The sequence below is a fragment of the Oncorhynchus tshawytscha genome, linkage group LG32, assembly GCF_018296145.1.
Source record: "Oncorhynchus tshawytscha isolate Ot180627B linkage group LG32, Otsh_v2.0, whole genome shotgun sequence".
NCBI classification, from domain to species: Eukaryota; Metazoa; Chordata; class Actinopteri; order Salmoniformes; family Salmonidae; genus Oncorhynchus; species Oncorhynchus tshawytscha.
In genome coordinates, this window is record NC_056460.1 from 12,235,734 (window position 1) to 12,263,250 (window position 27,517).

Genomic DNA, 27,517 nt, shown 5'->3' on the forward strand with positions numbered 1-27,517 from the left:
AATATCAAAATATCAATCATATAGCAGAATAAAATGCACAGTAAAATTGCTGAAAGGTTGAGGTTGGTATTTTAGAAATCTTTGTGTTAAACATGGGTAGGGCTCTGCGTTTATCCTGACTGTGACCTAACCAGTTTCCCTATGTTATCAGGAAAACACAACAGATTAATAGATTGCACATGTACACCGAGTCTACAAAACATTAACAACACATTCCTAATATTGAGTTACACCCTCTTTCGCCCTCACAAACGGCCTCCGTTCATCAGGGCATGGACTCTACAAAGTGTCGAAAGCCCTTCCACAGGAACACTGGCCCATGTTGACTCCGATGCTTCCCACAGTTGTGTCAAGTTGGCTGAATGTCTTTTGGGTGGTGGACCATTATTGATACACACTGGAAACTGTTGAGTGTGAAAAACCCAGTAGCGTTGCAGTTCTTGAAACATGCAAACTGGCACCTTCTATCTTACCCTGTTCAAAGGCACTTAAATATTTTGTCTTGCCCATCGCCTGAATGGCACACACACACACACAACAAATCCTTCTTTAACCTGTCTCCTTAAGTGACATCAATAACTGATCATAGCTTTCACCTGGATTCAAATCAAACTTTATTTGTCACATGCGCTGAATACAACAAGTGTAGATCTTACCGTGAAATGCTTACTTACAAGCCCTTAATTAACCAACAGTGCAGTCTACAGTATGTCATGGAAAAAGCAGCTATTTCTAATGTTTTGTACATTCAGTGTATATTGCTATATAGCTAACTTCAATAAACAGATGTAAAATAAACAGAAATGAAAGGTACTGTACATGTAACAACATATAACAAAATAGTGTTGTCTGGCACTTCTGTTCTCTCCATATGGTACCAATTTTAATGTTAGTCTTTATTTTGTCTTATCAATGTTCTATAAATTGTTTGTATTATATGAGAAATCCTACAAGAAATAAATAATGATGAAAGAAGATCAAATGAGAGGCTACATTTAAAAAAAAAACTTGTTTCTCTGGGTGTCTTTGAACATAAAGTAACAGTAGGCTGACTTAAACAGAATATCAACTGTGTTAAAAATCGATTTGAAGATGAGAAACCTCAACTGGCACGACGTACAAGTAAAGTATATGTTGTAGGCCTATTTGATAGGATTTAGCCAATCTAGATCGCCAGGGAAACATTTGAGACATCGTATTGGTTGAATAAATCCTCGGTGGGCGTGGTCATACTGTACTGCCCCGCGTGCTGCTGTCACAGCTGCAACTGTAGCAACGTGTGAAGTTGTACTTCCCGAGCAGAGTTCAATCACCCTCATAGAAAGTTTATGGATTTCTTTTCTGAACCGAACAGCAGGTAAATAGTGATTTTATCAACAGAAATAAATAAGCTCTCTTATTAAATGTATGGGGTTTTTGTTTTGTTAATTTTGAATGGTTTTATAGTAAGATAATTGCTCTGGGACCATTGCATGATTCACGTTTTATGTTCAAGTTGCACAGTTTTGTAACCTAAATACAATGCAATAATGTTACACTGTTAAACTCTTTTTCTGATATTTTTCTGTAACCTGTATTTAACCAGGAAGGGCTCATTGAGATTTGAAATCTCTTTTTTTCAAGAGCGTCCTATCTCATTACAAGATTACTGCATATTTTGTTTGGTTCCAATCTTTTACTGTTGCTGTTTAAGTTTTCCAGTGAATGAGAATCGGGTTAATTCTTTATCTATGTGGCAGTGTGGTACTACACTTAGATAAGGTAACAGTGTTCAGAATCTGCCACACTGTAACCTAACCATATCAACAGAGTAGACATGGGAAGAGGTTGTTCTATTTTTAGTCTTGATAAAAAAGCTCCTTGCCATCATGCCTTTTCAGACACACTACGCCCCAACTGGAATACACAAAGCACATCTCCTGAGATAATGACAACAGTTTTATAACACAATGCCTGATTGAAGCTCTGGCTCTGTGGGCGATGTGTGTTTTGTATCGGTGAGTCTAAAGCACAGCTGTCCAGGGTCCTTGTTTTAGATTCAGGTTTCCTGGTCATTCTGGGTAGTTCTGGGATGAGTGGAGGTCTGGTCCCAGATCTTTTTATGCTGTCTTGCCAACTCGTATGGTCAACAGTCAACAAGACAGCACAAACAGATCTGGGACCAGGCTAGATGCGTGATTGGTTGTTGGTGATGTTGTTTGGGCAGGGTTCGAATTACTCATCGGGTGTTGGTGCCCATTTCCAGCTATTTAATTACTGTGTTACTAAGAGCAACTTAAAGATGCACTATACAGGAATCGCTCTGCCATTTCTTGGTTGTTAAAATTCTAAGGGTGGGATGCACCAACATGGATTAAATTTTATTGTTCCCCTAATTTCAGTTTATGTGACAAAACAAGCAAGTACATTGTAGTGAATCATTGTACCATCTAAACCACTGAAATATATTTTTCATATCCAAGCTGGTGTACAAAACCTAAAGTAAAAGAGCAAAAATGAAACTTAAGAACAGGGGGTATAGAAATAGTGCACGCAGAACAAATCTACCGCTTCTTGGACTTGCTTTCAATGCGAATGACAGATCTGTAACTCACATTTCTATGTTCATTTTGTTAGGTCGACCCAAAAGGTTACATATTGCAGCTTTAATGTATGGGTAACGTGTTAATTGCTGGATCAATGTTCATATTTTGTGAACTTATGTGGGTTCCCAAGTTTATATTTGAAGTGCTTTATAGCGGTGCTCTGATTTGTTATGGGAGTGCCTTCTGTATGGGATGCTGGTAGTGTACATAGCTGAGGAGAGCTTAGGCAATGTAATTATAGGTAAAGCCCTCTGTCTCAATGGGGTTATAAAGTAGCAACCCATGAGTCACTGGATCCAAACACTCTAGGTTTATGGCATGCCTATGTTGATATAAATCAAGAGTGACCCCAGTGGGAATATGGTAGCCTTGGTGCCAGTCTGTTCCACTGTGCCTGGTTTCCTTATGGAGAGCAGTAACAGACTGGCACCCAGGCTAAGAGTCTGGCATTAGAAATGAAGATTTTGCCTCCTTGTTTAACTGAAGAATTGTAAATTGAAATGCTACCTTACTCACGGTCTAAGCCTGACGCTATGAGCACATTGAGATGACAGGCAAACCACAGACACACTTCAGCTCAGACGCACTTCAGTTTTATTTCAACAACACACCACCCGTTTGTTTTCCTAAAGAAGAATATAAAAACAAAGGCCACACTTTTGGCATCGTCGTGTGCAAAGCCTCCTGGGAGGTTGTCTCCACAATGGCTCGACATGCTCCCTGCCAAGTGTGTGTGTGTTGCGACCACATCTAGTCTGACGCCCTGCGTACATCCTGCCCCAGTGGTGGATAGATTGCATTACACCAAACAACCTCCCTCGATAAATGTTTACGTGGTCATTATAACATGGCTTATAATGACCACGTACAGCAGCAGTGTATGTCAAAACCAGCCCTACTAGAATCTACAAAACCATTCCGTAGACATTCAATGGAAAAATGCAATTTATGCTTAGGCAATGTACAACACTGTAGCTATGTTAACAACCTTGTTTTCAAACCTGGATTTTTGCTTGATAAGCATTATTTTTCCCTTTAAGGAATGAATGGGGAAATGTTAAGTGCAACATTCTTATTACTTTGATAAGAGGGAGGCCATACACTTTTGATATCGTACAAATTATATGATTTCAAAACCTCGAACAGTATGCGTCGTAAATGGTTGTAAAAAGCATAGTCGTGATAAGCCAGGATCAAACGTTCTGTACTGTAGGTCTTTGTGAAAGTTGAATAGTTTCCATGGCTATAAAGTGTCATATTTATTTTGGTTAGGTTTACAGTATTTTTTTGTACGTGCTTGTGTGAATATGCGTACATGTGCATATTTGTGCATGCATGTGTGTGTACAGTACTGTACAATACAGTTGGCCACTGAGTGCTGGTGCCCAAACAACAACCACCCCAGGAGCGACATCCTCAGGTGACCCTCTGTACAGGGGCTGACCCAATTCACACCAACAGACCCCCCCTGGGGACCCCCTCTTTACCCACCCTCTTCCTCTGGTCTTCCTCCATTCAGCGTGATGGTTTTAGCACATGGGGTATAAATCTTCCCCTTAGCCCCGTTGTGTCCAGTCAGAATTGTGTGTGTGTGTGTGTGTGTGTGTGTGTGTGTGTGTGTGTGTGTGTGTGTGTGTGTGTGTGTGTGTGCCTGTGCCTGCCTCCTGTGTGTGCATGCTCATGCGTGGGTCTGACGCAAATGTGATGGGGGAACTTATGGTAGAGGGCCAGAGGGTTGCGAGAGTCCAGTGGTCTTCAAACACTTCCTCACATTGTTCCTGCTGCGAATGCAGGAAATATCCTTGATTGATATCCCCCCTCACACCAGCAGCATAGAGGCTGCATCTGAATTGCCACCCTATTCCCTATATGTAGAATGCACTACTTTTAGGACATAGCCTATGTTTCTTTTCTTACAGGCACTTCTGCCGCTGGTGGAGGAGAATCATTGACCAGTTTATCTTGTATGGGTTATGGTTACGTAAGGTGTTTATGGGTCAGAGGGGTTGGATGTAGGTTTACTGCTTAGTTTGATGGAGAGAAATACTGTTGGTTTTCAATGGTGTCACTTTGAGATTCTTTTTTCTGTACATGGTGCCTTGTTTTTATGGAAATGATCGATGAACAACATTTGCACCTTTTGTTACTGGACTGGTTTCCAACAACAACAAAAAAAACCTTTGTAGTGTTAGTTTGTGACGTGCGGTTTTAGCGTTTTTCGTCATGAATCTTGTTCTGGAGGCAGTTCTGGAGAGTGGTCACTAGCTGGCACAGCCACAAAGTCATAAAATCTGTTTTTAAACTTAACCCTAAACTTAACCACACTGCTAACCTTAGCCTTAAAGCAATTTTTTTCTCATTAATTTGTAGCATATATCGAAGTTTGACTTTGCAGCTGGCCTGTCTAAGGGGAAATCACTCAGTTCTGCCTCCAGGACAGAACTCTTGACAATAAACGTCAACTTGCTTGTGACGTGAGGCATTGCTTAACAACATACTATAGCAACACAATTTAAGAGTTACTTTAGCTGGGAAATTTCTTTGCTTATGTCATGAAAGGAATGTTCTCCCGGACTATTTTGACACTGTGCTTGTCTGGTTTTTCAACTGTGACATAATATTGACTCTACACGAGACTAGTTCTCAAGGTATCTCCCTAGGTTTTGTGTACAGGTACATGTGAGCCTACAGTCTATATATATTGTTTTGCTGCTCACTGTCCTAACGTTGGGATTTCAAGCCTCAAGCCACACACACACACACACACCCCTCATCCTCCCTCATCCCCCACCCCCACCAATTACTATACTCTCTCTTCTTCCAGGGGCTGGAAGAAGTTAAGTTTACTTTACACTGCCAGGCTGTGGTATGTCTGCGTCCTTGTTGTCGTCCGCAGGAGCATACCAGCCAACCCTGTTCATTCCTTTACTGGGTACTGCCACTGCCTGATTGGGAATGTAACCAACCAACATAGTCAAAGCAGAAAATATGTGACACCTTCCATCGCTACCTTGCAGCCCAACCAAGGTGCATGAGTAGAGAGACATTGAACAGAGAGACATTGAACACTGGTCACTTCAAATGCTGTTTATATACTGTTGTCTTACTCACTGTGTATACATAGTATAGTATACATAGTACATACTGTATTCTCGTAGCTCATCCTAAGATATTTACTACTGTACCCGTGTTCATTTTGCCACTATGTTTTATTTATATAGTCTTAAGTCTTAGTCATAGAAATTCTAGCATAGCATATTTCTATCTGAATGTTCCAAAAACGTTGCATCCTGCTGAACGCGCCACAGGTTGTTAGCTCTAGCTAGCTAATGAGGTAACATGACACGGTGTAGCCTAAACAAATGGTTAACGGTCTGCTCCGCAAGTAGCCTTGTTTTAGAACGGCCAGCGATACGCTATGTAAAAAGCACCGGTATTATGGGTCATGCAGTATCGTTTGGACGGTAGTCTCTCAAGCCATTTTCTCTAAAGGAAAAGAGGTTGACTGGCTATAGAACCTGGCTATGAAATGCAGTGGGAGGGTTGAGCGAGACGACAAAATTCATAGACAGCCTACTTTTCTATACTCAAAAGAGAGAAAATCATCACTAGACATCGCTAATTTCGTAAAGCAGCTTGTGTTTCTTAACCAGGCAACGGGTAGCTAACTAGAAGGCCGGTGGTTAGCTGCGAGGAAGCAACAGAGTCAACTGCGCGTCTGCCATAACTCATCGCAAGCTCCCCTGTACATACCATTTGTTTTTCCAAATGTTACACTGTCTATACACACACCACGTTATTTATATTTATTCAGGGTTCTGAAACTGCTCCCTCTAATTTATCTGCTTTATATCTGCTCACTCTAATTTATCTGTTTTATAATCTTTTTTTTTATTCGATTTTTTTGCTAGACTTTTGCTAAACTTAGATTTGATTGATTTGATTTGAATTAAGGAGCAGGAAAAGACACTTCTACAATCTGCATGTTTGCATAACGTTTTGCCCTTAAACGGATTACAATGCCTAGGGCTATTAGACTAAAGTTGCCCAGGTCATAAATTAAATCTCAGCCATGGACTCTACACCTGTATAGTCCTGCACAGTAGTTTTTATGGGGTGCGTTTGTGCACGTGCGTTCATGCATGCGTGCGTGTGTATGAAACCTTAATCACCTGAGTAACCCTGCATATACTGTAGGGTGTATATAGGTATGTGATCATGTGAAAGGGGCGTGGTTATCTGGGTAGACACAGGTGTGACTTAAGTAACGGGAAAGGGTTGTAACCAGGCAGAGAGATTATCAAACTGGATGGGTCGGATTACTGAGCCCTGAGTGACTCCACTCCTGCAGTGCCTATCAGATTTATACAACTTGCTTTACTTTTGTCTTTGTTATGATAAGTCATTGTGAGTGCAGTGCCCTTAAAGAGTGAATTACTGCATAGAAATATTTATTTTCCTCCTTGAGGATCACATCTGTTTTTAGCCATGTACCATGTACAATTATACAGTCTGATAAGGGTATGTTTGATTGTATTGTAGCACATTGTTTGTGAGTGTTCATGTCCACTTGAGGCCTGGGGTTTTGGGGTGGTAGAGCACTCCCCTCTGCAAACTTGGACTTCAGTCTTGTACTTCTTTCTTGAAGTACCATTGGTTTTGGCGACTCTTATCAAAAGCTCCAAATCTCATCCACAGGCAGAGCTCTAGTTGTGTGCCACTTGCAACACCCATATCAAATCTAGACGATATACAGACCTAGAATTGTCTGCAGATCACTACTCATTGTTGCGACACGTACACTTTCCTCTCTCAGCTTGCAAGGGCACGAATACTTAGTGCAGAAACTGACATTTTTTAATTGACCGGCTATTTTTAGGCAATGCATGAATGAAACCTCTGGGGCACACACACTCACACATATTAATGTGTGCACACACACACACACACACACACACACACACACACACACACACACACACACACACACTCCAACCTAAATATAGCCTGTTGAGTGTGGTGCAACCCTACGCATTCACACAGAGAGGAAATGTCTCAGGTCCTGTCCTCCCTCCGCACGTAAGGTGTTAAAAAAAAACAATATGTTAGTGTGTCTGTGAGAGACGGGTGTTGAAGAGAGAGAGTGAGGGGGAGAGAGAGTGAGGGAGGATGGAGAGAAAGGCGAGGTAGTGAAGGACAGCGTGTAGAAAGAGAGAGAGTGAGAGAGAGACAGACAGACCAAGTCAGAGAGAGAGAGCGAGAAAGGAAGAGAGTGAGTGAGGGGTACATCAGGAACAGGAAACGTGTGGTCACCCAGGCAGTTGCTGAGTTGCTGAGGCAGCGCTGTTATCCTTGTTGCTGTCATTCCCTGTGCCGTGCTTTATTGCAGGGATCAAGGTTAAATCCCCTCCAACTTCACCTCCATTTTTCTACTGTAGCCTCAGGAACAACCTCTGGGCAGCCTGAGGGATAGGGAGAAAGAGAGGGGGAAAAGTTGAGAAAAAGATACAAGAAAACAGAAAGACAAAAATAGAGTCCGAGAGAGAGACAGAGAGAGACAGAGAGAGAGAGAGAGAGAGAGACAGAGACAAAGAGAGAGAGAGACAGAGAGAGAGAGAGGCAGAGAGAGAGAGACAGAGAGAGAGAGACAAAGAGAGAGAGAGACAAAGAGAGAGAGACAGAGAGAGGGGCAGAGAGAGAGAGACACAGAGAGAGAGAGAGACAGAGAGACAGAGAGAGACAGAGAGAGAGACAGAGAGAGAGTCAGAGAGAGAGAGAGCGACAGAGAGAGAATACAACGTTAAACACAGTTCAAACAGGTTGCTGCTGTTACCTTGCCCCCAAACCTCCACCTCACTTTCCTCCTCCCCCTCTACCTCTCTCTCCCCCTCTCTCAGAACACTGCTACTTCTTTCTCTCTCCCCCTCTCTCAGAACACTGCCACTCTCTCTGTCACCACCCCCACCACCTCGTCACCACCTCCCAGTTAGAGGAAGTTCACTCCACTTCACTGTTCTCTCTGTCAGACCCTGCAGCAGCACGTTGAACACTGGGCCAGTGTGACGGAAATTAAGGGGACCTTTTGTGTATCGCTGAAAAGAGGAACCTTCCTGGGAGGGAAAAGGTAGGGGGATTTGTTTTTGGCGGTTCACCTGTTCGGTAGGTACTGGATGGTGGATGTGTCTGGGATAGAACTTGAAGCTGCAAACTAATTGTGAACTTACGGTATGAGAACTAACACGGAGAGAGAGAGGCATTTTGGCATGCACTCTGCCTCTGGCTTAGGGAACCGTTACATGGTTTGTCAGATTTCTTTCCATTTTCGACTGGATCGGAAATGTCTCAACAGAACATTTGGTGCCACTTTATAGACTAGTAAGGTGACAATTCAATTCAGCTGTGTTATTTTGGGTCAGGTTATTCAAAACTGAGGAAGTGATACAGTTATTTATGCTGAGAATGTTTCACTTTTTAAAAAACATCTTAGTATGCTGTTAGCTGAGGCATGTCGTGAAAGTCAAGTTGTTGGTATAGTTGTTGCAGAAACAATGCAGTATATTCTATTTGGCAATTGAATTCAAATGGAGATATACTTGTAATTTCTTTTACTCCCATATCCTCTATCTCTACAGTAATACACCTTTTTATGCTCAGTAATGTTTAGAACTCCACAGCAGTTTCACTAGTTCACTGTTCGTCTACCTCCATTAACCCGTACCCCCCGCACATTGACTCGGTACCAGTAACCCCCTGTATATAGCCTCGTTGTTGTTGTTCTATTTTTGACTTTTTATTTTTTACTTTAGTTATTTTGTAAATATTTTCTTAACTCTATTTCTTGAACTGCACTGTTGGTTAAGGGCCTGTAAGTAAGCGTTTCACGGTAAGGTCTACTACACCTGTTGTATTCATCATTTCACGGTAAGGTCTACTACACCTGTTGTATTCATCATTTCACGGTAAGGTCTACTACACCTGTTGTATTCATCATTTCACGGTAAGGTCTACTACACCTGTTGTATTCATCATTTCACGGTGAGGTCTACTACACCTGTTGTATTCATCATTTCACGGTGAGGTCTACTACACCTGGGGTATTCATCATTTCACGGTAAGGTCTACTACACCTGTTGTATTCATCATTTCACGGTAAGGTCTACTACACCTGTTGTATTCATCATTTCACGGTAAGGTCTACTACACCTGTTGTATTCATCATTTCACGGTAAGGTCTACTACACCTGTTGTATGCGGCGCATGTGACAAATAACATTTGATTGGATTCTATCTTGTCTTGTGATGATGCGTCCTGCATGTACAGTTGAAGTCGTAAGTTCACATACACTTAGGTTGGAGTCATTAAAACTCGTTTTTCAACCACTCTACAAATTTCTTGTTAACAAACTATAGTTTTGGCAAGTCGGTTAGGACATCGACTTTGTGCATGACACAAGTAATTTTTCCAACAATTGTTTACAGACAGATTATTTCACTTATAATTCACTGTATCACATTTCCAGTGGGTCAGAAGTTTACATACACTAAGTTGACTGTGCCTTTAAACAGCTTGGAAAATTACAGAAAATTATATCATGGCTTTAGTAGCTTCTGATAGGCTAATTGACATCACTTGAGTCAATTGGAGGTGTACCTGTGGATGTATTTCAAGGCCTACCTTCAAACTCAGTGCCTTTTTACTTGACATCATGGGAAAATCAAAAGAAATCAGCCAAGACCTCAGAAAAACATTTGTAGACCTCCACAGGTCTGGTTCATCCTTGGGAGCAATTTCCAAATGCCTGAAGGTACCACGTTAATCTGTACAAACAATAGTACGCAAGTATAAACACCTTGGGGCCACGCAGTCGTCATACTGCTCAGGAAGGAGATGCGCTCTGTCTCCTAGAGATGAACGTACTTTGGTGCGAAAAGTGCATATCAATCCCAGAACAACAGCAAAGGACCTTGTGAAGATGCTGGAGGAAGCAGGTACAAAAGTATCTACATCCACAGTAAAACAAGTCCTATATCGACATAAGCTGAAAGGCCGCTCAGCAAGGAAGAAGCCACTGCTCCAAAACCGCCATAAAAAAGAGACTACGGTTTGCAACCGTGGGGACAAAGATCGTATTTGTTGGAGAAATGTCCTCTGGTCTAATGAAACAAAAATAGAACTGTTTGGCCATAATGACCATCGTTATGTTTGGAGGAAAAAGGGGGAAGCTTGCAAGCCGAAGAACACCATTCCAACCGTGAAGCACAGGGGTGGCAGCATCATGTTGTGGGGGTGCTTTGCTGCAGGAGGGACTGGTGCACTTCACAAAATAGATGGCATGAGGAAGGAAAATTATGTAGATATATTGAAGCAACATCTCAAGACATCAGCCAGGAAGTTAAAGCTGACCCCAAGCATACTCCCAAAGTTGTGGCAAAATGGCTGAAGGACAACAAAGTCAAGGTTTTGGAGTGGCCATCACAACTTATTGTGGGAAGCTTGTGGAAGGCTACCTGAAACGTTTGACCCAAGTTAAACAATTTAAAGGCAATGCTACCAAATACTAATTGAGTGTATGTACATTTCTGACCCACTGGGAATGTGATGAAAGAAATAAAAGCTGAAATAAATAATTCTCTCTACTATTATTCTGACATTTTACATTCTTAAAATAAAGTGGTCATCCTAACTGACCTAAGACGGGGATTTTTTTTTACTAGGATTAAATGTCATGAATTGTGAAAAACTGAGTTTAAAATGTATTTGGCTAAGGTTCCAACTTCAACTTTATACTGTCAGTGTACTCATTACAGATCTGAATATCAAGAAGTCATCGTCTCTCACTGTTGGGAACTTTCATTTTGACATGGTTGGTCGTTTTATATGTGTGAAGCTGTCCCATAGGCCTCCGTACATCCCCAGTCATTTTAGTCTTTGTTATGGGGGATGGTGAGAAACAGGTGGGTAGATGACTGATCTCTAACTAAAGCCAAAAAAACTAAACACTTTGGAACAGGGTATAATTCTATTCGCGCTGCGATAAACTAGACTGTGAGAAAGAGAAGCAGAGAAAGAGGTTGTTTATGAGGCAATGAGAACGATCAGCCTTGTTCTATTGGAACAGTAGTGTGACTGTGACCGTGGCACCTGCTGCTGAAACTCATTATGTCCAGTCTTATAGCTCGGTGTTGTGTGTGTGTGTGTGTTTCGTGGTCAATTCACTGGCTCTACTCTTGGGGACTCACAAGTCCTAACACCTCTGTGCCACAAGAAATGTCCAGTACATCATTTAAGCCTTTTTTCCTGGTTAAATAAAGAATAACAGCCCCTGTCATGCCTCCGGTGGGTACCGCTAACAGCTTAGACTTTCTCCCTGTTCCGTCCCTATAGACACCAGGCCGTGGCCCCGCCATGCATGTGAGACATGACCAACAAGGCAGCCTGAGATAGCTCGAGCAGCCCCCCGAGCAGCATGGAGCCTATAGGTAATATATGGGGAATAGGGTGTCATTTGAAGAGTGGAATGCATGTACATTTGATCCAAAATGGAACATTTGCTGTACGACTTTTATTAATATTGACTCTTAACCTCTGACCCCTGACTCTCCAGGCAGCTGCGCCCCCTTGGCCTCAGAGTCGGACATCTACCGCAGTGTCCAGGCCGTGCTCAGGGAGCTGGAGAGCCAACACCCCTCCTCTGTGCTCAATAAAGGTAAACCCATCAGTAGTTTCCCCTAGACTCGTTATGGGGTTTACACACTGTTGAGTTGAGCAGAGCTGAGAGGTAGTGAACCGGCTTGCTTTCCAGTGAGCATGGCTCCGTTTCAGGCTGCTTTTGTTGCACATTTCCAGTCTGGTTTGGTCAGTTGAAGCTAACTGGCTAGCTTCAACTGTTAGTGCTAGCTAAATGCATAGCAAGCTTCATCAAGTAACCCCCACATTACTGACCCAAAGCTCAATAACAAAACATATGGGTACCTTATATCACAGGAGGCTGGTGAGGGGAGGACTGCTCATAATAATGTCTGGAAGGAAGTGAATTGAATGGTTTCAAGCACATGGAAACGATGTGGTTGATACCGTTCCATTTATTCAATTACAGCCATTACTTTGAGCCTGTCCTCCCCAATTCAAATACCACCAGCCGCCTATGGCTTACATACAAAGCATCTAGGTTTAAAATGGAATGAAGGTCCCTGACTTGCCACTCTGCTCCACCTTCCGGAAGGAGTTGATCCTCTTCAATGTTCCATATTAATCTGCCCAAACCACATGAGAATGACATAACCGCTGCCTGGCAATAATCGGAAAATTGCACTGAGTCAGCTATTAGTTTTATCCACAGTTTGGGTTCGTTGTGCAATGGAACAAAGCATTGGCACTGAGTCACACCAGTTATTTGTGTAGCGCTTTGTCTATGGAAACAACAGAGAGTGTGAGTGCTGTTTATTGCCATCTGTGGAAATGTTTGCAAGTGCTGAGTGTGTGTTTCTATTCGAAGGGATGCTAAGATGGACACTGCACAAGAAGGTTCGGAACAATCCTGCCAACAGTCTCATTCTGGTGAGAGTCGTCGTCAAGGAGCTGGAAAGGGTATGTCATCAATGTGCTCCGTTAGGCCATTCCGGGGCCTTATATGGAGAAATATAAGTCTCTGGGACATTCATTATTAGTTTACACTGTCGTGTCAAGAGATAAGACAATCAACGATTGCTACCCAAATACATTTGAAAAGAACACTGAGATTGTCAAGGACATTGTGCAACAATGTGAAACATGAATGTTATGTCTAGTGGGAAACGGGCGGATTGGTCATCTGGCATTTCGGGCAAACACTAGATGGAATGGTTTATTTTTAGCCCAGTGGGTCTGTCAAACTTGTTGCTTTTTTTACACAAAATTATAATTAACTTGCTATTAATTGGCCGGTGTGGAGGCCTCAAGGAAAATAATTGTCCAATGTGTTAGAAATGCCAGGGCCGATTTCTGTTCCCAGTCCGCCCCTGGTGGTAACAGATAAGCTATATTTTACAGATAGCTGTGTTAGAGTAACTGACTAACACAGTAGTTTGTGTGCTTGTCTCTTGTTGTCTGCAGGCTGAGAGGGTAGACTGTCGGACACACATCATCCCCCTGCTCCACACACTCATCTATGCTGTCATCCAGGTAGGTTCCCGGAGCTTACATTACACAAGGAAACACCTGTCAGACATGACAACAGCATCTTTACAGACCAATCTCAGGGTTGGCTGGGGAGAAGCTTTCATTTGGGGGATTGGATCATTTCCCACCACTGTTTTGATGATCTCCTCCGATTTGATGCAGTCTTATTTCCTGTTAATCGTCTCCTACACTTCCTGGTCAGGCGAGGTCAGGACTCTGTACTGTCGTAGACCTTTCTCTCTTCTTTATCTGTTAGCGTCTACTTAAAGAGACAGTTCTTGTTATTACCAGAGCCATAGGCTCTTTATAGTAGAATAGAATAGAATGGGATGGAAAACAATAGAATATTACACACCATTAATGATTGCTAGCAATTTATAACAGTATATGTTGTATATTGACGTTTTGGGAAGTTTGTGCAGGTATTTATGGAGGGAAATGGTGCTATACTGTATTTGAGGGTTGTGTGTATGTACCATACCAATTGTGTTTGGTGGTTCAGGTAAGTCCGAGGACAGCTGTGACTGACTGGCAGTGCTAACTGTGCGTATGTCTGTGTACGTTCCAGTCAGCCTACCTTCCCGACGACCTGTACAAGCGGGTGTATGACTTCTGTAAGAGGCTGCTTACCCTCCCCCAGCCCTACTGTACTGTAGGCCTCAGCTACACCAGACGCATGAAGACAGAACGCTACACACCAGGTACTGAAACCAACGTACATCCTTCGACCAACCTGTCGAGTTATGTGTTTTTCTATTACGTGCTAGACAAGACTTCATTGGTAGACTTTTACTGTCTTCGAAAGGGGATCATCGTTTTACTGTAACACACTTTATAATGAAGAGGGACGGTTTTTGTTTCAACGCATTCGAGGGCCATAGTACGAGAATGTCACGTGTTTTACTTGGATAGTAAATCTTTTTGACCCACAGGAGTGCTGTATCAGAGGATGGTGGTCGCAGAGCAGAGCCTGAAGAATGACTACCATTCCTTTCAGGAGAGGTGAGAGATCAACCTAACTTGCAGTTGTATGCAACACGGTGACACAGAGAGAAGCACAGTACAGTGTAGAAGCCATTTTTCCTTGCGGTATAGAATGACATGCTGTTTGTAGATAAAGTAGCTTGTAATAACAGCAGGTTGCGTGTGAACTGCCCGACCCAAACAATTAGGGTACTGGTTAATCAAGGATAACCAAAGGCAATAATTCAATCTCTCCTACGGTCTCCTAGGGTGTTTGTGTTCGCCGATCCGGCGGTCTTCTCCGGCCCCCACGGTGAGGCGCTGAGGGGGGACATCGAGGCCTCGGGGTCAGGGGGGTATCTGAATCCCCTTGACCACATGCGGAGCGTGGTCCAACACTCCATCCAGGCTGCTCTAGGAGGGGAGCTGTGCCACGGTCCTAAACTGGCACAGGCACTGAAGGTCAGTGTGGTTGCGCTGTGGTTGTGTTAACATTGAGTTTCACTATGACGTTTCTTCTTCTATTAAAGTCTGGTCTTTCCTGAATGCGAATGTGATGATGGGTTTCAGGGTCAAAGTTATTGGTAAAACCCTTCATTTACTTCGTTTCTTTATTTATTTATTTGTCCGTCCATCCCACTTCGGAGAACAAAAGTCACTTCGTTGTTACATGTACATTCTAGCCACATTTTACACAGTGGGAAAACCTTTTGGGTTTGACTTCTGTTCGAGGGGTAAAGAAACTTGTTTTATGGTCTTGATATTTACTTTGATGTTTAATCTCAGCTTGACTTTGGTTTTGTTGTGTCATTTCGCAAATGTTGCCATGTTTTGTTCAAAGTTATCTAAATCAATACCACTTTGTGTTTGACACTAGTTTCTATTTCAATGTATTGCACAAACCCCTTTGTGGTTTGAGCAGTTTCAATTTGCACCAAAGCAAAGCTCAGAAAGCTAAAAGTCTCTACTGGTGCCTCATACATGCCATCTCAGTCATATTCAGCAACACACTTAACCAGAAATGATCTATAATGACTCAATAGTGTGTTGTTTAGTTGCGCAGTTCCATGATCTAGCAGAGGTTGGCACCATTCCCATTAAAACACAAACAGACACATACACGCAAACAGACACACACACACACAAACACACACTGGTCCTAATATAACACTCATCTCAACAGGATGTGTCAAACTCAGACTTCCAGATGTGTTTGTCTGGACGCTGATGGCCTTTCACCTGTATTCTATTCATAGACAGTGTGTTTGTGTGTGTGTGTGTGTGTGTGTGTGTGTGTGTGTGTGTGTGTGTGTGTGTGTGTGTGTCTGTTTGTGCGCGCGTGTCTGTGGCAGGAAATTGGCCAGGACGTGGAGCCGTACTTCCAGGAAGTGGTGGCCAGTCTGGAGCAGAGTGTGGAGGAGGGCACCAAGGGGGAAGGGGTGGTGCTGAGGGGGAGACTGGGACAACTCTACAGAGAGATCCTCACCCATACTGACACATCAGGTACAGGATCATCATAGAGGGGTCATCTTTTTTTTCTGTTTGAAACCAAAACCAACTGATCTAAAAAAGCATCCAGACATCATCTCCAATTTCTTTTGGACTAGCATTTGGTTTCTGTTTACAAGTGAAAATGGAGGGGTAATGTTAATGTAGACGACACTTCAAGGTATTACAGCTGGTACGTGTATTTAAGTAGTTATACATTTTTCACATAGTGCGTTTTCAGAGAAATACTGCCAACCCTGTCCTTTTTTTGTGTTAGTGTGTCTTCAAGCTGACACATACCATACAGTGCAGCAGTCACTGACTCAGGGAAAGTTATTAATAGATTGCTGTATTGGTCAGCTGATCTTTCACACTGAATTCCTCCATGTCTAAATCTGTCGAGTCAGAGGCCCCCCCCTTAGGACGGATGTACACTGTAATTCCCTTTTAATACGTATTTATTCTTCTCATCATAACAACTATCTTTCAAATGGACACTACACTGTCTCTCATGTACTTAGTGTAGGGGAGGGGGACTAGGAAGTAAGCGGGTGTTGTGTTGTTTTTGGTGTCATTGTGACAGTTTGGGCTCTTCCTGGTTTAGACACATTGTCCTCCGGTGGTGGGGGATGCCTATGTGACATGCCGCTTCCCAACCCGGAGATGAGCTTCCACCTGTGGAGGGAGGATGAGGAGATCTGTGAGTGGCGAGATCTGTTGTTTATACACACCAATGAGAGAACTCTGTTACATGAACTCTGTTTCTCTGTTTAATAACAGTATACTTTTTTTCTCTCAAAAAGGTAGGGGTCAAAATGATTGACACCCCTAAAAATTCTTATAAATATAGCAGTCAAAAGTTTAGAATTTGATCCCATATTCCTAGTACGCATTGACTACATCAACTTGTTACTCTACAAACTTTTTGATTGCATTTGCAATTTGTTTTTGGCTGTATTTCAGATTATTTTGTGCCCAATAGAAATGAATAGTAAATAAATAATAGTAAACATTTTGGAGTCACTTTTATTGTAAATAAGAATAAAATATGTTTTTGAACACTTCCACATTAATGTGGATGCTACCATGGTTATGGATAATCCTGAATGAATTGTGAATAATGAGGAGTGTTATTCTAACACACTGTGTTCTCACCCGATGCAAACATCCAATATTATAGCTCTTTCTTGTCTCGCTGCTTCCTGTTCCCATTGACCTGTATTGACATTCATGTTATAGAGATACAGTATATATGTCTTCTGGTTCCTATTTCTCTGATGTCACCTCTACCACCAGGGCGCGAGCTGGCCAAGTGCGTGCGCTCCAGCTCCATGTCGTCGGAACACTTCTGCCTCAGCCAGGACCAGGAGACCGACTTTGACCTCGCCGACCTCCCTGCCGACCTCACTTCCTCCTCCACCATGCCCCGCCACTCCGTGATGTCCACCGACAGCGGCATCGAGAGGGACCTTCCCCCTGGGGTTGAGCCTTCAGTAGTGGAACCCTCTGGTGGTTCGGAGGAGGGGGAGACCAGGTTAACCCGACGAGGAGGCATCAAGATGAGGCCGTCAGTCACGGACAATATGGCCCTGATGCAGGACGCTCTGGAGGAGAGCGGGAGTGTGGCCGGGGGCGGGGGAGGGGGGACACTTCATAGGAAGGCGGGGTGCAGCGGGACCCCCTCATTCTCCAAGCAGCAGAGGCACTTCACAGCCCGGATCGTGGTGATGGGGGACGACAGGGTGCTGGGGAAGCTGGCTAAGGCCTTCTACTTTCTCAGGTGAGGGACCAGGATCATAGGTAATGTCGTCTGGGAGACTGCATGTAGTTTGTAATGGATATTGGATATATTAGAATGGATACTGGATATAATCGATTTCTGTTAGAAATGATCACAGTATACTTTTTGGTGACAGTTCTACCTACCACATCTCAATTTGGTTAGCCCTATACTATGCTGTTGAAAATGTTTTATTTCATAATGTCCAAAAAATGGAATCGGAAACTAACTGTCCATTTCCGTGGTCTAGTCAGGAAGAAGGAAGTTGAATGGAAACCATGACACATGAATAGTTAATGCGTCAGAAATATACAATGGGATTATTCCTAACTAACTCAAGACTGGTTGTTACACCCATTTTGGTGTGCTGTGTAGCATGGTTTGAGGGTTAGTTAATCATTGGTTTCACTCTGCAGGAAAAGGGAAGCGCGTCGTCTCTTTCTGACCATGAAAGTCAACTTCCAGTTTTACTACATCCCTGTCTGTGAGGATCCCAGTACCACCTGCCCTGTCAGAGTAAGACCACAAACTAACACCTCCTCTCTATCAGTTTACAGCCTGTCAAGAGACAACGATATGACTCATTTCAGTGTTTCAGTTTGGGAACACACACCCACACACACACACACACACACACACACACAGGCACACACAGTATGTGAAATGATCACGTCAAAAGAATGATATGCGGGTTGAAATGGCAGATTTGGTCACTGATAAGTGCCTGCATTGGAACGCAGTGGCTGTACAGTAATAGCTGTAAACGCTCCACAGCGCTGTGTGGGTTTTGACTGACAGCCGTTCTGAACTTGAGCAACGCACGCGACAAGAAGTTGCCCACATCCCTCCCACTAATCGGACAACGTTTGGAATTTTGTTGTTGTCGGAGTGAGTGGAATGCTGTAAATGATGTATTTTGAAAGATGAGATGTCCAAATGTGCACTTCACATTTCCATATCATAAAACTCCTGTAATCTACAGTCAACGTTTGTGATGGCTATGTTTGATGTACAGTTACAAGAATGACATCAATCAATCGATCACATTTATTTATAAAGCTCTTTTTATTTAGATCAGCAGATGTCACGAAATGCTACACAGAATCTTAAAACGCCAAACGGCAAGCAATGCACAGCGTCATATCCTGGTTTGTCCTGAACAGAATCTCACTTGGCAAAAACTGGTTGAATCAATGTTGTTTCCATGTCATTTCAACAACAAGACATCTATTTGATGATGTTGAATCAACGTGGAAACTGGATTTGAAAAAAGTCAGCGACGTGTGGAAATGTGGTTTTTTTCCACCCAACTTTGAACCTAAATCCAATGACGGTGACATTTTTGGTTGATTTCACGTTGACAACTCAGCCAAATGTAAATCAAAACTAGACACTGAAATGATGTCTGTGCCCAGTGGGATGTTTGTGTATTATGAAGAAAATCTGCAGCGGAACACGCACCTGAATGCACCTGAATGCACCTGAATGCACCTGAATGCACCTGAACAGTCCTTTCTATGGGCACCAAAATGACGATCTGTTCTCTGAATTGCCCTGTGAAAGCGTAACACTGTAAGATCATATTTTATAACTTAGCTAGTCATGTTGGCAATAAAACAGACTTTCAAATGATGCCCATCTGACTCAGATTGTGATTTATAATGGTCCGTTTCTGGATGGCCTAAACAATAACAGTAATTGTGTGACGGCGGGGATGCAGGGCTGTGTTCCAAACACAACAACTACAAGTGTGCTTGTTCTAGTTCCTCAACGGCACAGCTAGGAGAGCTCAAAACAAAGCACCTCATAGTTGAAGACTTCTTTGAGTTATAAAAGTGTATTGAAATTACGTAGGAACTGTGCACACTTTGGAGAGGGGTGGGGCCACTTGGAGACAATTGTTTTTGTCTTATGTTGCACCGACCCTACATTTTCCAGGAGTATTCTTATCCTGTTACTGAATGGAATTCCGAGTATTTTAAGATCTTTTTAATCAACAAATGCGACGAAAAGTACAGTAAATATAAAATGCATATAAAATGCATACAAAAATGTAATTTTTGGATTCAGTCGTCAGTTGAACTTGCTTAATGTCGTTCTCTGGTTTTACACTGAACTTGGCTGTGGTTGAGTAACCCTAACAGTTTAGTACAGTAGTGGATCTTTAATAAACCATGTTGTACTTCTCTATCAGGAAAACCTCTCCCCATCCCGGGAAAACCCCTGTGCCCTGGGTTCCTACTTGGGAATGGTGGATCCATGGTACGACTGCAACATCAACAGTCTGGGTTCCATGATCCCCAAAATTGCCAAAATGGTACAGTAACCCACTGTTTCTACGTTATGTTGAAATGACAGCATCAAATAGTATTTTCTGTTCTCTTTTGATACTTTTGATTGAGCCTGCCTGGAATGCTAGATTGACAGGGTTTGCACTTTCGGGACTATTTCATTAGCCTGGCAAGCTCAATCAAGTGTCGCTTTCAGGATTTTAAGAGGAAACGCAATACTAGTCTAATCTACAGTAGGTCTGATTTACAGTAGATAAAGTTGTGGTTATGTTGAATGTGGTTTATGCTCTGCAAACGGTCTGTACCATATAAAGAAGTCAACAAATGACCTTTTGCATGTTTCTAGGTGTTTTGAATGATTAGCAAACAAAAGGGAGTTGCACAGTACTGTACAGTAGTTGCCTGCTTATAGGAACCAACAAAAAAACATCTGTGGGCTCTTACCGAAACTAGGAACCTATGAGTACTGTATGCAAATAGTTTTGCTGTTATGGGTCATCTTAGCATTTAGCTGGATAGAGGGAACAGAAACTGTTTGACACAGTATAGGGAAAGACAGGGAAGTATCGGGGGGATAAAAGATTGTGAAACGTAGCAGGGACACAGGGTCAGGTTGATGCTGCATCGTAAAAAAAAAAAGCCTTTGTGCACCACACAAACTTCCGGAAGTAATCAATGCACTCATGTAGTGGAGGAATGAAAAAGCCTTTTTTACAACGCGTAGGTGGTTTTTTAAATTCTTGCCAGGCATCAGCCATAAATCAATCAAGGCTTTTAAAAATGTTCCACTACATTTTACTGCCTTGATTACTTCTGGAAGTTTGTTTGCACAAAGGCTTTTCGATAGTATTTCATCCCATGATCAAAGAGCACCTTGTGGATGAACTATAAACCAAAGAAGTGCTCCTCTCATGTGTCACATGAATGAAATAGAGTTCCTTCCTAAACATGAACATTCAGTGTATTAAAGAGCTAATATTATGTGTACCCCTATCTGTCTTGGTCAACCCCAGGTTCCATACTAACATGTTCCCATCTCTCTCCAGCAGTCCAACAGCAGCAAGCAGGCAGAGCCTAACCCCTTTCTGTCTGATGTAATTTCCTACTACGTGCGGACCGGACTGCAGCCTGTTTACTTCACCATCTATTCTGTCAAGGTGAGGAGACATAGGATGCATCTGAAATGGTACCCTAGTCAGAGCCCTGTGGGCCCTGGTCAAAAGCAGAGCACAATATAGGGATTAGGGGGCCATTTGTGACACAACCGTAGCCATATGCTTCACAAACAGGTCTAGTTATCGCTTAAACACTGTTGAATCTCTCTACCACTGTCTGTTGTTGATTGTGTGACATAATGACAGTAAGTCTGCGGCGATGGACTGAGCATAGCTTATCTTTAGCGCTCTAGCATGTTCATGATTATCAGTCCTCACTCATAGACCAAAAAACACCAAATTCCAGAGTGCACATTATCTGAATGGTCATAGATTATAACAATAATATATGCCATTTAGCAGATGCTTTTATCCAACGCGACTTACAGTCATGAATGCATACATTTTTACGTACGGTTGGCCTCAGCGGGAAACAAACCTCCTTGGCATTGCAAGTGCCTTGCTCTACCAACTGACCCACGATTGTCATCCTCCTGCCTATGTTCTAGATCCGCTTCTCCAACCTGACCAAGGACCCAGTGGAGGACGTGTTTCTCTCCCACTTGGGGCTGGACTTCCCTGAGTTCAAACAGTCCCCAACTACTTTGAAAGGTAACATTTAGCCTGTGTACGCCAATCAACGTTCTCTGCATCTGATGTTTTGTTTCAAACTGATTTGAAGTGTGTGTGTGTACGTGTGTGCATGCATTGGTGTGTGCACGTGCATATGTCACTCGTCCGGTCTGATCACGTCTGGCCTCCCACTCTCAGCCACAACCATCAAGCAGAAGAAGAACACAGGAGACGCATGTGGTGCCGTCGTCTCTGTCAACTACAAAAAGGTCAGCGAAGTTCAAGCGTGTTTTTAACATTACCTCATCAATATACATCAACGTAAAAGTGCTGCATCTGGCTATAAACGAATGTGTTGCTCTATTTTCCTCGTTTTTGGGATTGATACTGTTGATGCAACGTCTGTTTTTTCTCTGTTTAGAGTTTTGAACTGCACCATGAGAGTGGCCTGACCTGACGAGAGATCATATAACCTGCATTTGACGTTTAGCTGTTAGTTTCTCTCTATGACCTCTGACCTGTGTCTCTGTCCTCCTCTCCAGGTGTCGTTGAGTGGTAGAGACGTAGATAAGGGTATGTCATTGAGGACCTCAGGTGTTCAGATTAGTGCCATTCCCTCCCATGAAACTGAAGGTATACAACACTACATATCACACACAATGATATTTACAACATTCATGTAATTCATTGCTAGATTCATCTGTATTGTGATCAGTAGTCGCTGAGTTGTCACCCTATGGGTTTATTCCACGTCGGTTCAACGTCATTTCATTGAAATGACGCGGCTGTTGATTCAACCAATGGGTGCCCAGTGGGCAAAGTCACAATGTAAAACATTAGTGCATGTTCATGCTGTCGTATATTGATACAATTGTGAGAATGTAAAAATAAGTTCTGAAATGTCTACTACTTTTCCCATATTATTCTGTATATCTGTTGAAGCCTGGCCTATGTTCTTGTTTTTGTTGACGTCTTCAGATCTGAACTGTCTTACAGTAGCTTTCAACGAAACTAAACCCAAGAACACCATGGTGAGTTTACACCGTTTTGACACACAGATATTAGCGAAGGTTGTTCTAAAATTCAGAGACATAAAACATATTTACTTCATCCTCTTTGATATTCTTGGGTCTCCGTCTTGTTCGTAACGTCACAAAGGCCCGGTTCGCTTGACCAAGCCATGGTGGCCACATCGCTTTATGATCTCACGAACCTAGAACCCAAACCTAACACACAGACTTAATTCCACAGGAGGCCCAGATCCGTACCTGTAACATTAAGATCAGGACCCTGGAGATGAAAACCTTCACTGTGACCCTGGACAAAGACTCTAGGAGAACCTTCAGAGACGTACAGAGGTGAGAGCTGTCGCTGTAGCTGTTGCCTACGGCTGGCCTACCGTGGAAACTTGAAATAGATGAAAACAGGTCAGAGAGTGGTTTGGTGGATAGACACATGATCTTGTTACCAGAAGGTTGCTGGTTGAAATGTCTTCTGAAGCGTGTTGGTCTAACCTCATTTGATTAGCCCTAGTCATACTGCGTGTGGTTTAGTTACATATGCACATGTTATATATATTGTGCCGTGTTACAGTATATATATTGTGTCATGTTACAGTATATATGTTGTATGTAAATAACTAAATGCACATATATGCTTTTAAAAAGTGTAATATTATAATCCTCATTCAATGTTCATTGTCACTAAAGCGCCAAAAAACTGGCAAACATACTTATCTAACTCTCATAATTTGACATGTCCTCTATCAATGAATTCATTTCCAGCATAGAGATCGCTCCCTGTCTTGACCCTGGATACTGTGTCCAGAAGACCATGCGGTCCAAGTTCAGTTTGGGGGAAGAGGAGAGGGACGCTGGCCTCAGCAAGTACATGAACAAAGGACTTCCTCTACCAATCAATACCTTCGCTGGTATCATCAACTGACTGATCCCACAACCATCTGGATGGACTCCACTGTACAGAGACTGAAACGTTGAGACCATCTACATTGCATGAGGATCAGGGACGCGCTTAGTACTCACAACAGCGCCTCAGTGTACCTTGAAGGGATGTGGAAAGAGAACCTGGGTGGCAGCTACGGGTAACCCACGGTTATGTACCTGGTGTAACCTTGACAAGAAAACCAGTTGAGTTTGACAAGTGTTAGATTTGTCAACAAACAAATGAATTTGCCATGGGTATTGGATCTCGTTCCAGTTTCTGCTTGTGACAGTTTTATCATATACTGTTCCCATAGGCATATCTCTGACTGACGGCATAGTCAAAGAACAATATTGCCTCCAAAATTGACAATTTTATGAGAGTGTATGAGGCATGAGAGTGAAGCTCAGTTGGTATTAGCTCCTAGATAAGCTTTAGCTCAGAGCACTAACATAAACTTAAACAACCTGGGTTCAAAATCTGTCCATCAGAAGAGTAGCCCACCCTCCCAATCATCTAACCTAAGGGAAGACTCATCCATCCCTTGACGTCAGGGTTGGGGCAAATTCCATTTCAATTCAGTAAAGTTATGGAGTAAACTGAAATTCCCATAGGAATTGACTGAATTTAAATGGAATTGACCCCAACCCTGCTTGCCATGTAAACACACTACCTGCTGCTCTTTGAGTTCTGACACTGAATAACCCTGGTAGGGTCATTTTCATTACTAAGCTTGGCAGAAGAACAACTTAAAGATAGTTTGATGTCTTGGTGAGCTAACAACAGAGGCTCTTGGATGAACCCGTTCTTTAAGAAACAGGTTCCATTTAAAGGGGCATATAGTCTATTACAGGCCACGTCTGCTCTGAGCTCTTCTAAGTTCTTGAGAGTTTGAATGCACTGTGCACAAGCCTTCAGTAAAAACATGACACAAAAGAACAGGCACCTATTTTAAGATCCCTAAAGAACATGTTGCATGACAGGAAACTGGGGGGGGTAACTAACAAGTGGTGCAAAGCCCAGTGTGGTTGACTATTACCATGCTAGGAGGCCTATGCTAAAATGAAAGTTAAACTCTGAGCCCTTTGCTTGTTTCAAATGAATTTATCACACCTAACTTGAAGGTGATGGAACACAGTCACCGCTGTCAGACATTGGCTGGTTTACAATAAATCATGAGGTGATGGGGACTAGTTATCATATATGCACCCATAAAAAGTATGTAGATGACAGAAAGACAGACATACAGACAGAGAGAGAGGAGAGAGAGAGAAAGACACTGACTGACTGAATGACTGAGTGGCCACATCTATAAAAGCCACTGTCATAATACCATTGAAAGAAACGAGGGTCTTAAAGAGTATTCTGATCACCAGCTAGTATGTTTGTAATGCATCATCAATCATCAACAGACCTTTTTGCACACTTGTCTATTTTTTAAATGTTATGTATGTAAGACTAATCATTGGAGTATGGTGTCATTGCAATTACTTGTTTAATAGTAGTGTAAATACATGTATTTTTTATATAATTACTGTATATTTTATGTAAAAAGAGAGAATTTGAATCTGTTGACTTTTTCTGAAATGAAATATGAATGAGCTGATTATTCTGTTCTTAAAGGGATAGTTCACCCAAATTACAAAATGATATTGGTTTCCTTACCCTATAAGCAATAAGTCTATGGACAAGGTTTCCCTGGTACTGTTCTACCGCTAATTTTTAGCATTTATGGCACATATATATATATATATATATATATATATACTGATATTAGCATTTTTCCACATCATATTCAAATCATCTAGAAGGGACTTTGTTGAGCTTCACAATACATTTGAGATACTTTTAGATTATTTGGACTGTACCATGACTTGCATGGGATTTGTGCCACAAATGTTAAAAACAAAGCAAGACAACTCGTAAACTCCGAACCTCAGAGTTCAAATTTGTGTACGTTTTTTGTGTAGAGCTTCCTATTGGTTGATTTTAATACTTTCCAAGTGGGAAACTATGACCTCATCTTTCTACGAATTTCCAAGTTGGACATTTCAGAGTTTCCTATTTCTGCGTTTTCTTAAACGCAGCGTTGCAGTGTAAGGAAACCAACGTGTAATTTTGTAATTTGGGTGAACTGTCCCTTTAAGTACAGTGATGTTGAATGAGAGGGATACTGTGGGGACCATGTATGTAGTACCACCGATTAACGCAAGGTGGCGCCATAGTCTAATATAAAAGTATATCTCCGAGTTTACCGTTGGTATTGAGAACATCATCAGCCTTGGCTTGAACACCGCAAACTCAAATAACGGCAAGAGCGTGACAACACCAGCACGTTGTGGAAGCGTTTTTACCCAATTCTCTGCCATGCAGCTTGGTACTTAATGAAAGACTGTGCGCATAGACTGCTCCAGTTGCCTTTTCTTGTTACTTTTCCTTCGGTTTCCAAGACACAGCATTGTACTTGTTTGACAGCGCATCCTTGACTAGTTTGGAATCGAACCCAGGGTTTGAGAGATGGAAAAGGAAAATAAACACGGATCATCACATCAGTACGGCTCTCTGGAATGCACTAAATGGAATACAGACAATTCCAAAACAGGTAAATAGATGGAACTGTTTGTGTGTGCATAATTGACCTGAAAAGTGAAGACAATAGTATTTATTACAGGGGAAATGCTTGCAGTTGCATGCAGACGTTGATGTTTGTTTCATAATGCACGTCTACAGGTGGCAGTCAACAGCTGTAACTAGAGGGCTTATTTTAGTTCATTAGGATCCCGTCAGCTACTGCACATGCAGCAGCTAACTCTTCCTGTGGTCCACATAAAACGTACAAATACATGACAAAGTACAGAACAGTTATAGACAAGGACATGACATTCAAAATAAAAATAATATACGAGTTCTATATTGGAAAGACACCAAGAAACAATACAAATTATATTGACACACTATTCATATACATATACAGTACAGTTACATTTGATCTTTAGAAAGAGGAGAGGTGCTGTGATAGAATGTTTTTTTTAAATCCGTTTTTAATAGTTAAACTTGCTGAAGAACCTTTGGCAGCGATTACAGCCTTGAGTCTTCTTGGGTATGACACTACAAGCTTGGCACACCTGTATTTGGGGAGTTTCTACCATTCTTCTCTGCAGATCCTCTCAAGCTCTGTCGGGTTGGATGGGGAGCGTTGCTGCATAGCTATTTTCAGGTCTCTCCAGAGATGTTCGATCGATCGGGTTCAAATCCGGGCTCTGGCTGGCCCACTCAAGGACATTCAGAGACTTGTCCCGAAGCCAGTCCTGCGTTGTCTTGGCTGTGTGCTTATAGGGTCGTTGTCCTGTTAGATGGTGAACCTTTGCCCCAGTCTGAGGTCCTGAGCACTCTGAAGCAGGTTTTCATCAAGGATCTCTCTGTACTTTGCTCCATTCATCTTTGCCTCGATCCTAAAGTCTCACAGTCCCTATCGCTGAAAAACATCCCCACAGCATGCTGCTGCCACCACCATGCTTCACCGTAGGGATGGTGCCAGGTTTCCTCCAGACGTGACGCTTGGCATTCAGGCCAAAGATTTCAAT

At 42.4% G+C, this 27,517-nt stretch overlaps 2 protein-coding genes across 5 annotated transcripts in view; both read left to right on the forward strand.

Moving 5' to 3' along the window:
- The first annotated feature begins 658 nt into the window (after positions 1 to 658).
- On the forward strand, positions 659 to 26,485 carry LOC112230270 (phosphoinositide 3-kinase regulatory subunit 6). 4 transcript variants are annotated; one of them, XM_042310612.1, is made up of 21 exons: positions 659 to 1,357; positions 1,881 to 1,997; positions 11,971 to 12,065; positions 12,191 to 12,292; positions 13,082 to 13,173; positions 13,678 to 13,746; positions 14,312 to 14,444; positions 14,676 to 14,745; positions 14,976 to 15,168; positions 16,059 to 16,209; positions 16,799 to 16,894; positions 17,491 to 17,974; positions 18,391 to 18,490; positions 20,169 to 20,291; positions 21,312 to 21,422; positions 21,929 to 22,031; positions 22,191 to 22,261; positions 22,535 to 22,625; positions 22,971 to 23,023; positions 23,244 to 23,350; positions 23,777 to 26,485. In XM_042310612.1, exons 3-21 carry the CDS (start codon positions 12,053 to 12,055, stop codon positions 23,934 to 23,936), a joined length of 2,322 nt encoding a protein of 773 aa, XP_042166546.1. In that variant the 5' UTR covers positions 659 to 1,357; positions 1,881 to 1,997; positions 11,971 to 12,052; the 3' UTR covers positions 23,937 to 26,485. The 4 variants fall into 4 exon arrangements, with proteins under 4 accessions (XP_042166546.1, XP_042166545.1, XP_042166547.1 ...); XM_042310611.1 differs by lacking the exon at positions 1,881 to 1,997 and adding an exon at positions 8,519 to 8,709; XM_042310613.1 differs by lacking the exon at positions 1,881 to 1,997 and adding an exon at positions 8,519 to 8,709 and having other exon boundaries at positions 21,315 to 21,422.
- The window catches only part of LOC112230272 (bMERB domain-containing protein 1), a 43,266-nt gene continuing 42,156 nt past the window's right edge, over positions 26,408 to 27,517 (forward strand). Inside the window, exon 1 of the mRNA XM_042310614.1 lies at positions 26,408 to 26,535. Within this exon, the coding sequence (XP_042166548.1) occupies positions 26,451 to 26,535 (85 nt within the window). The 5' untranslated portion in view covers positions 26,408 to 26,450. The remainder of the gene's footprint in view (positions 26,536 to 27,517) is intronic.

Coding starts and splice junctions, on each gene's coding strand:
- LOC112230270 (XM_042310612.1), top strand. Junction 17,975..18,390: donor AAGGCCTTCTACTTTCTCAG/GTGAGGGACCAG, acceptor TTCACTCTGCAG/GAAAAGGGAAGCGCGTCGTC. Junction 23,351..23,776: donor ACCTTCAGAGACGTACAGAG/GTGAGAGCTGTC, acceptor ATTCATTTCCAG/CATAGAGATCGCTCCCTGTC.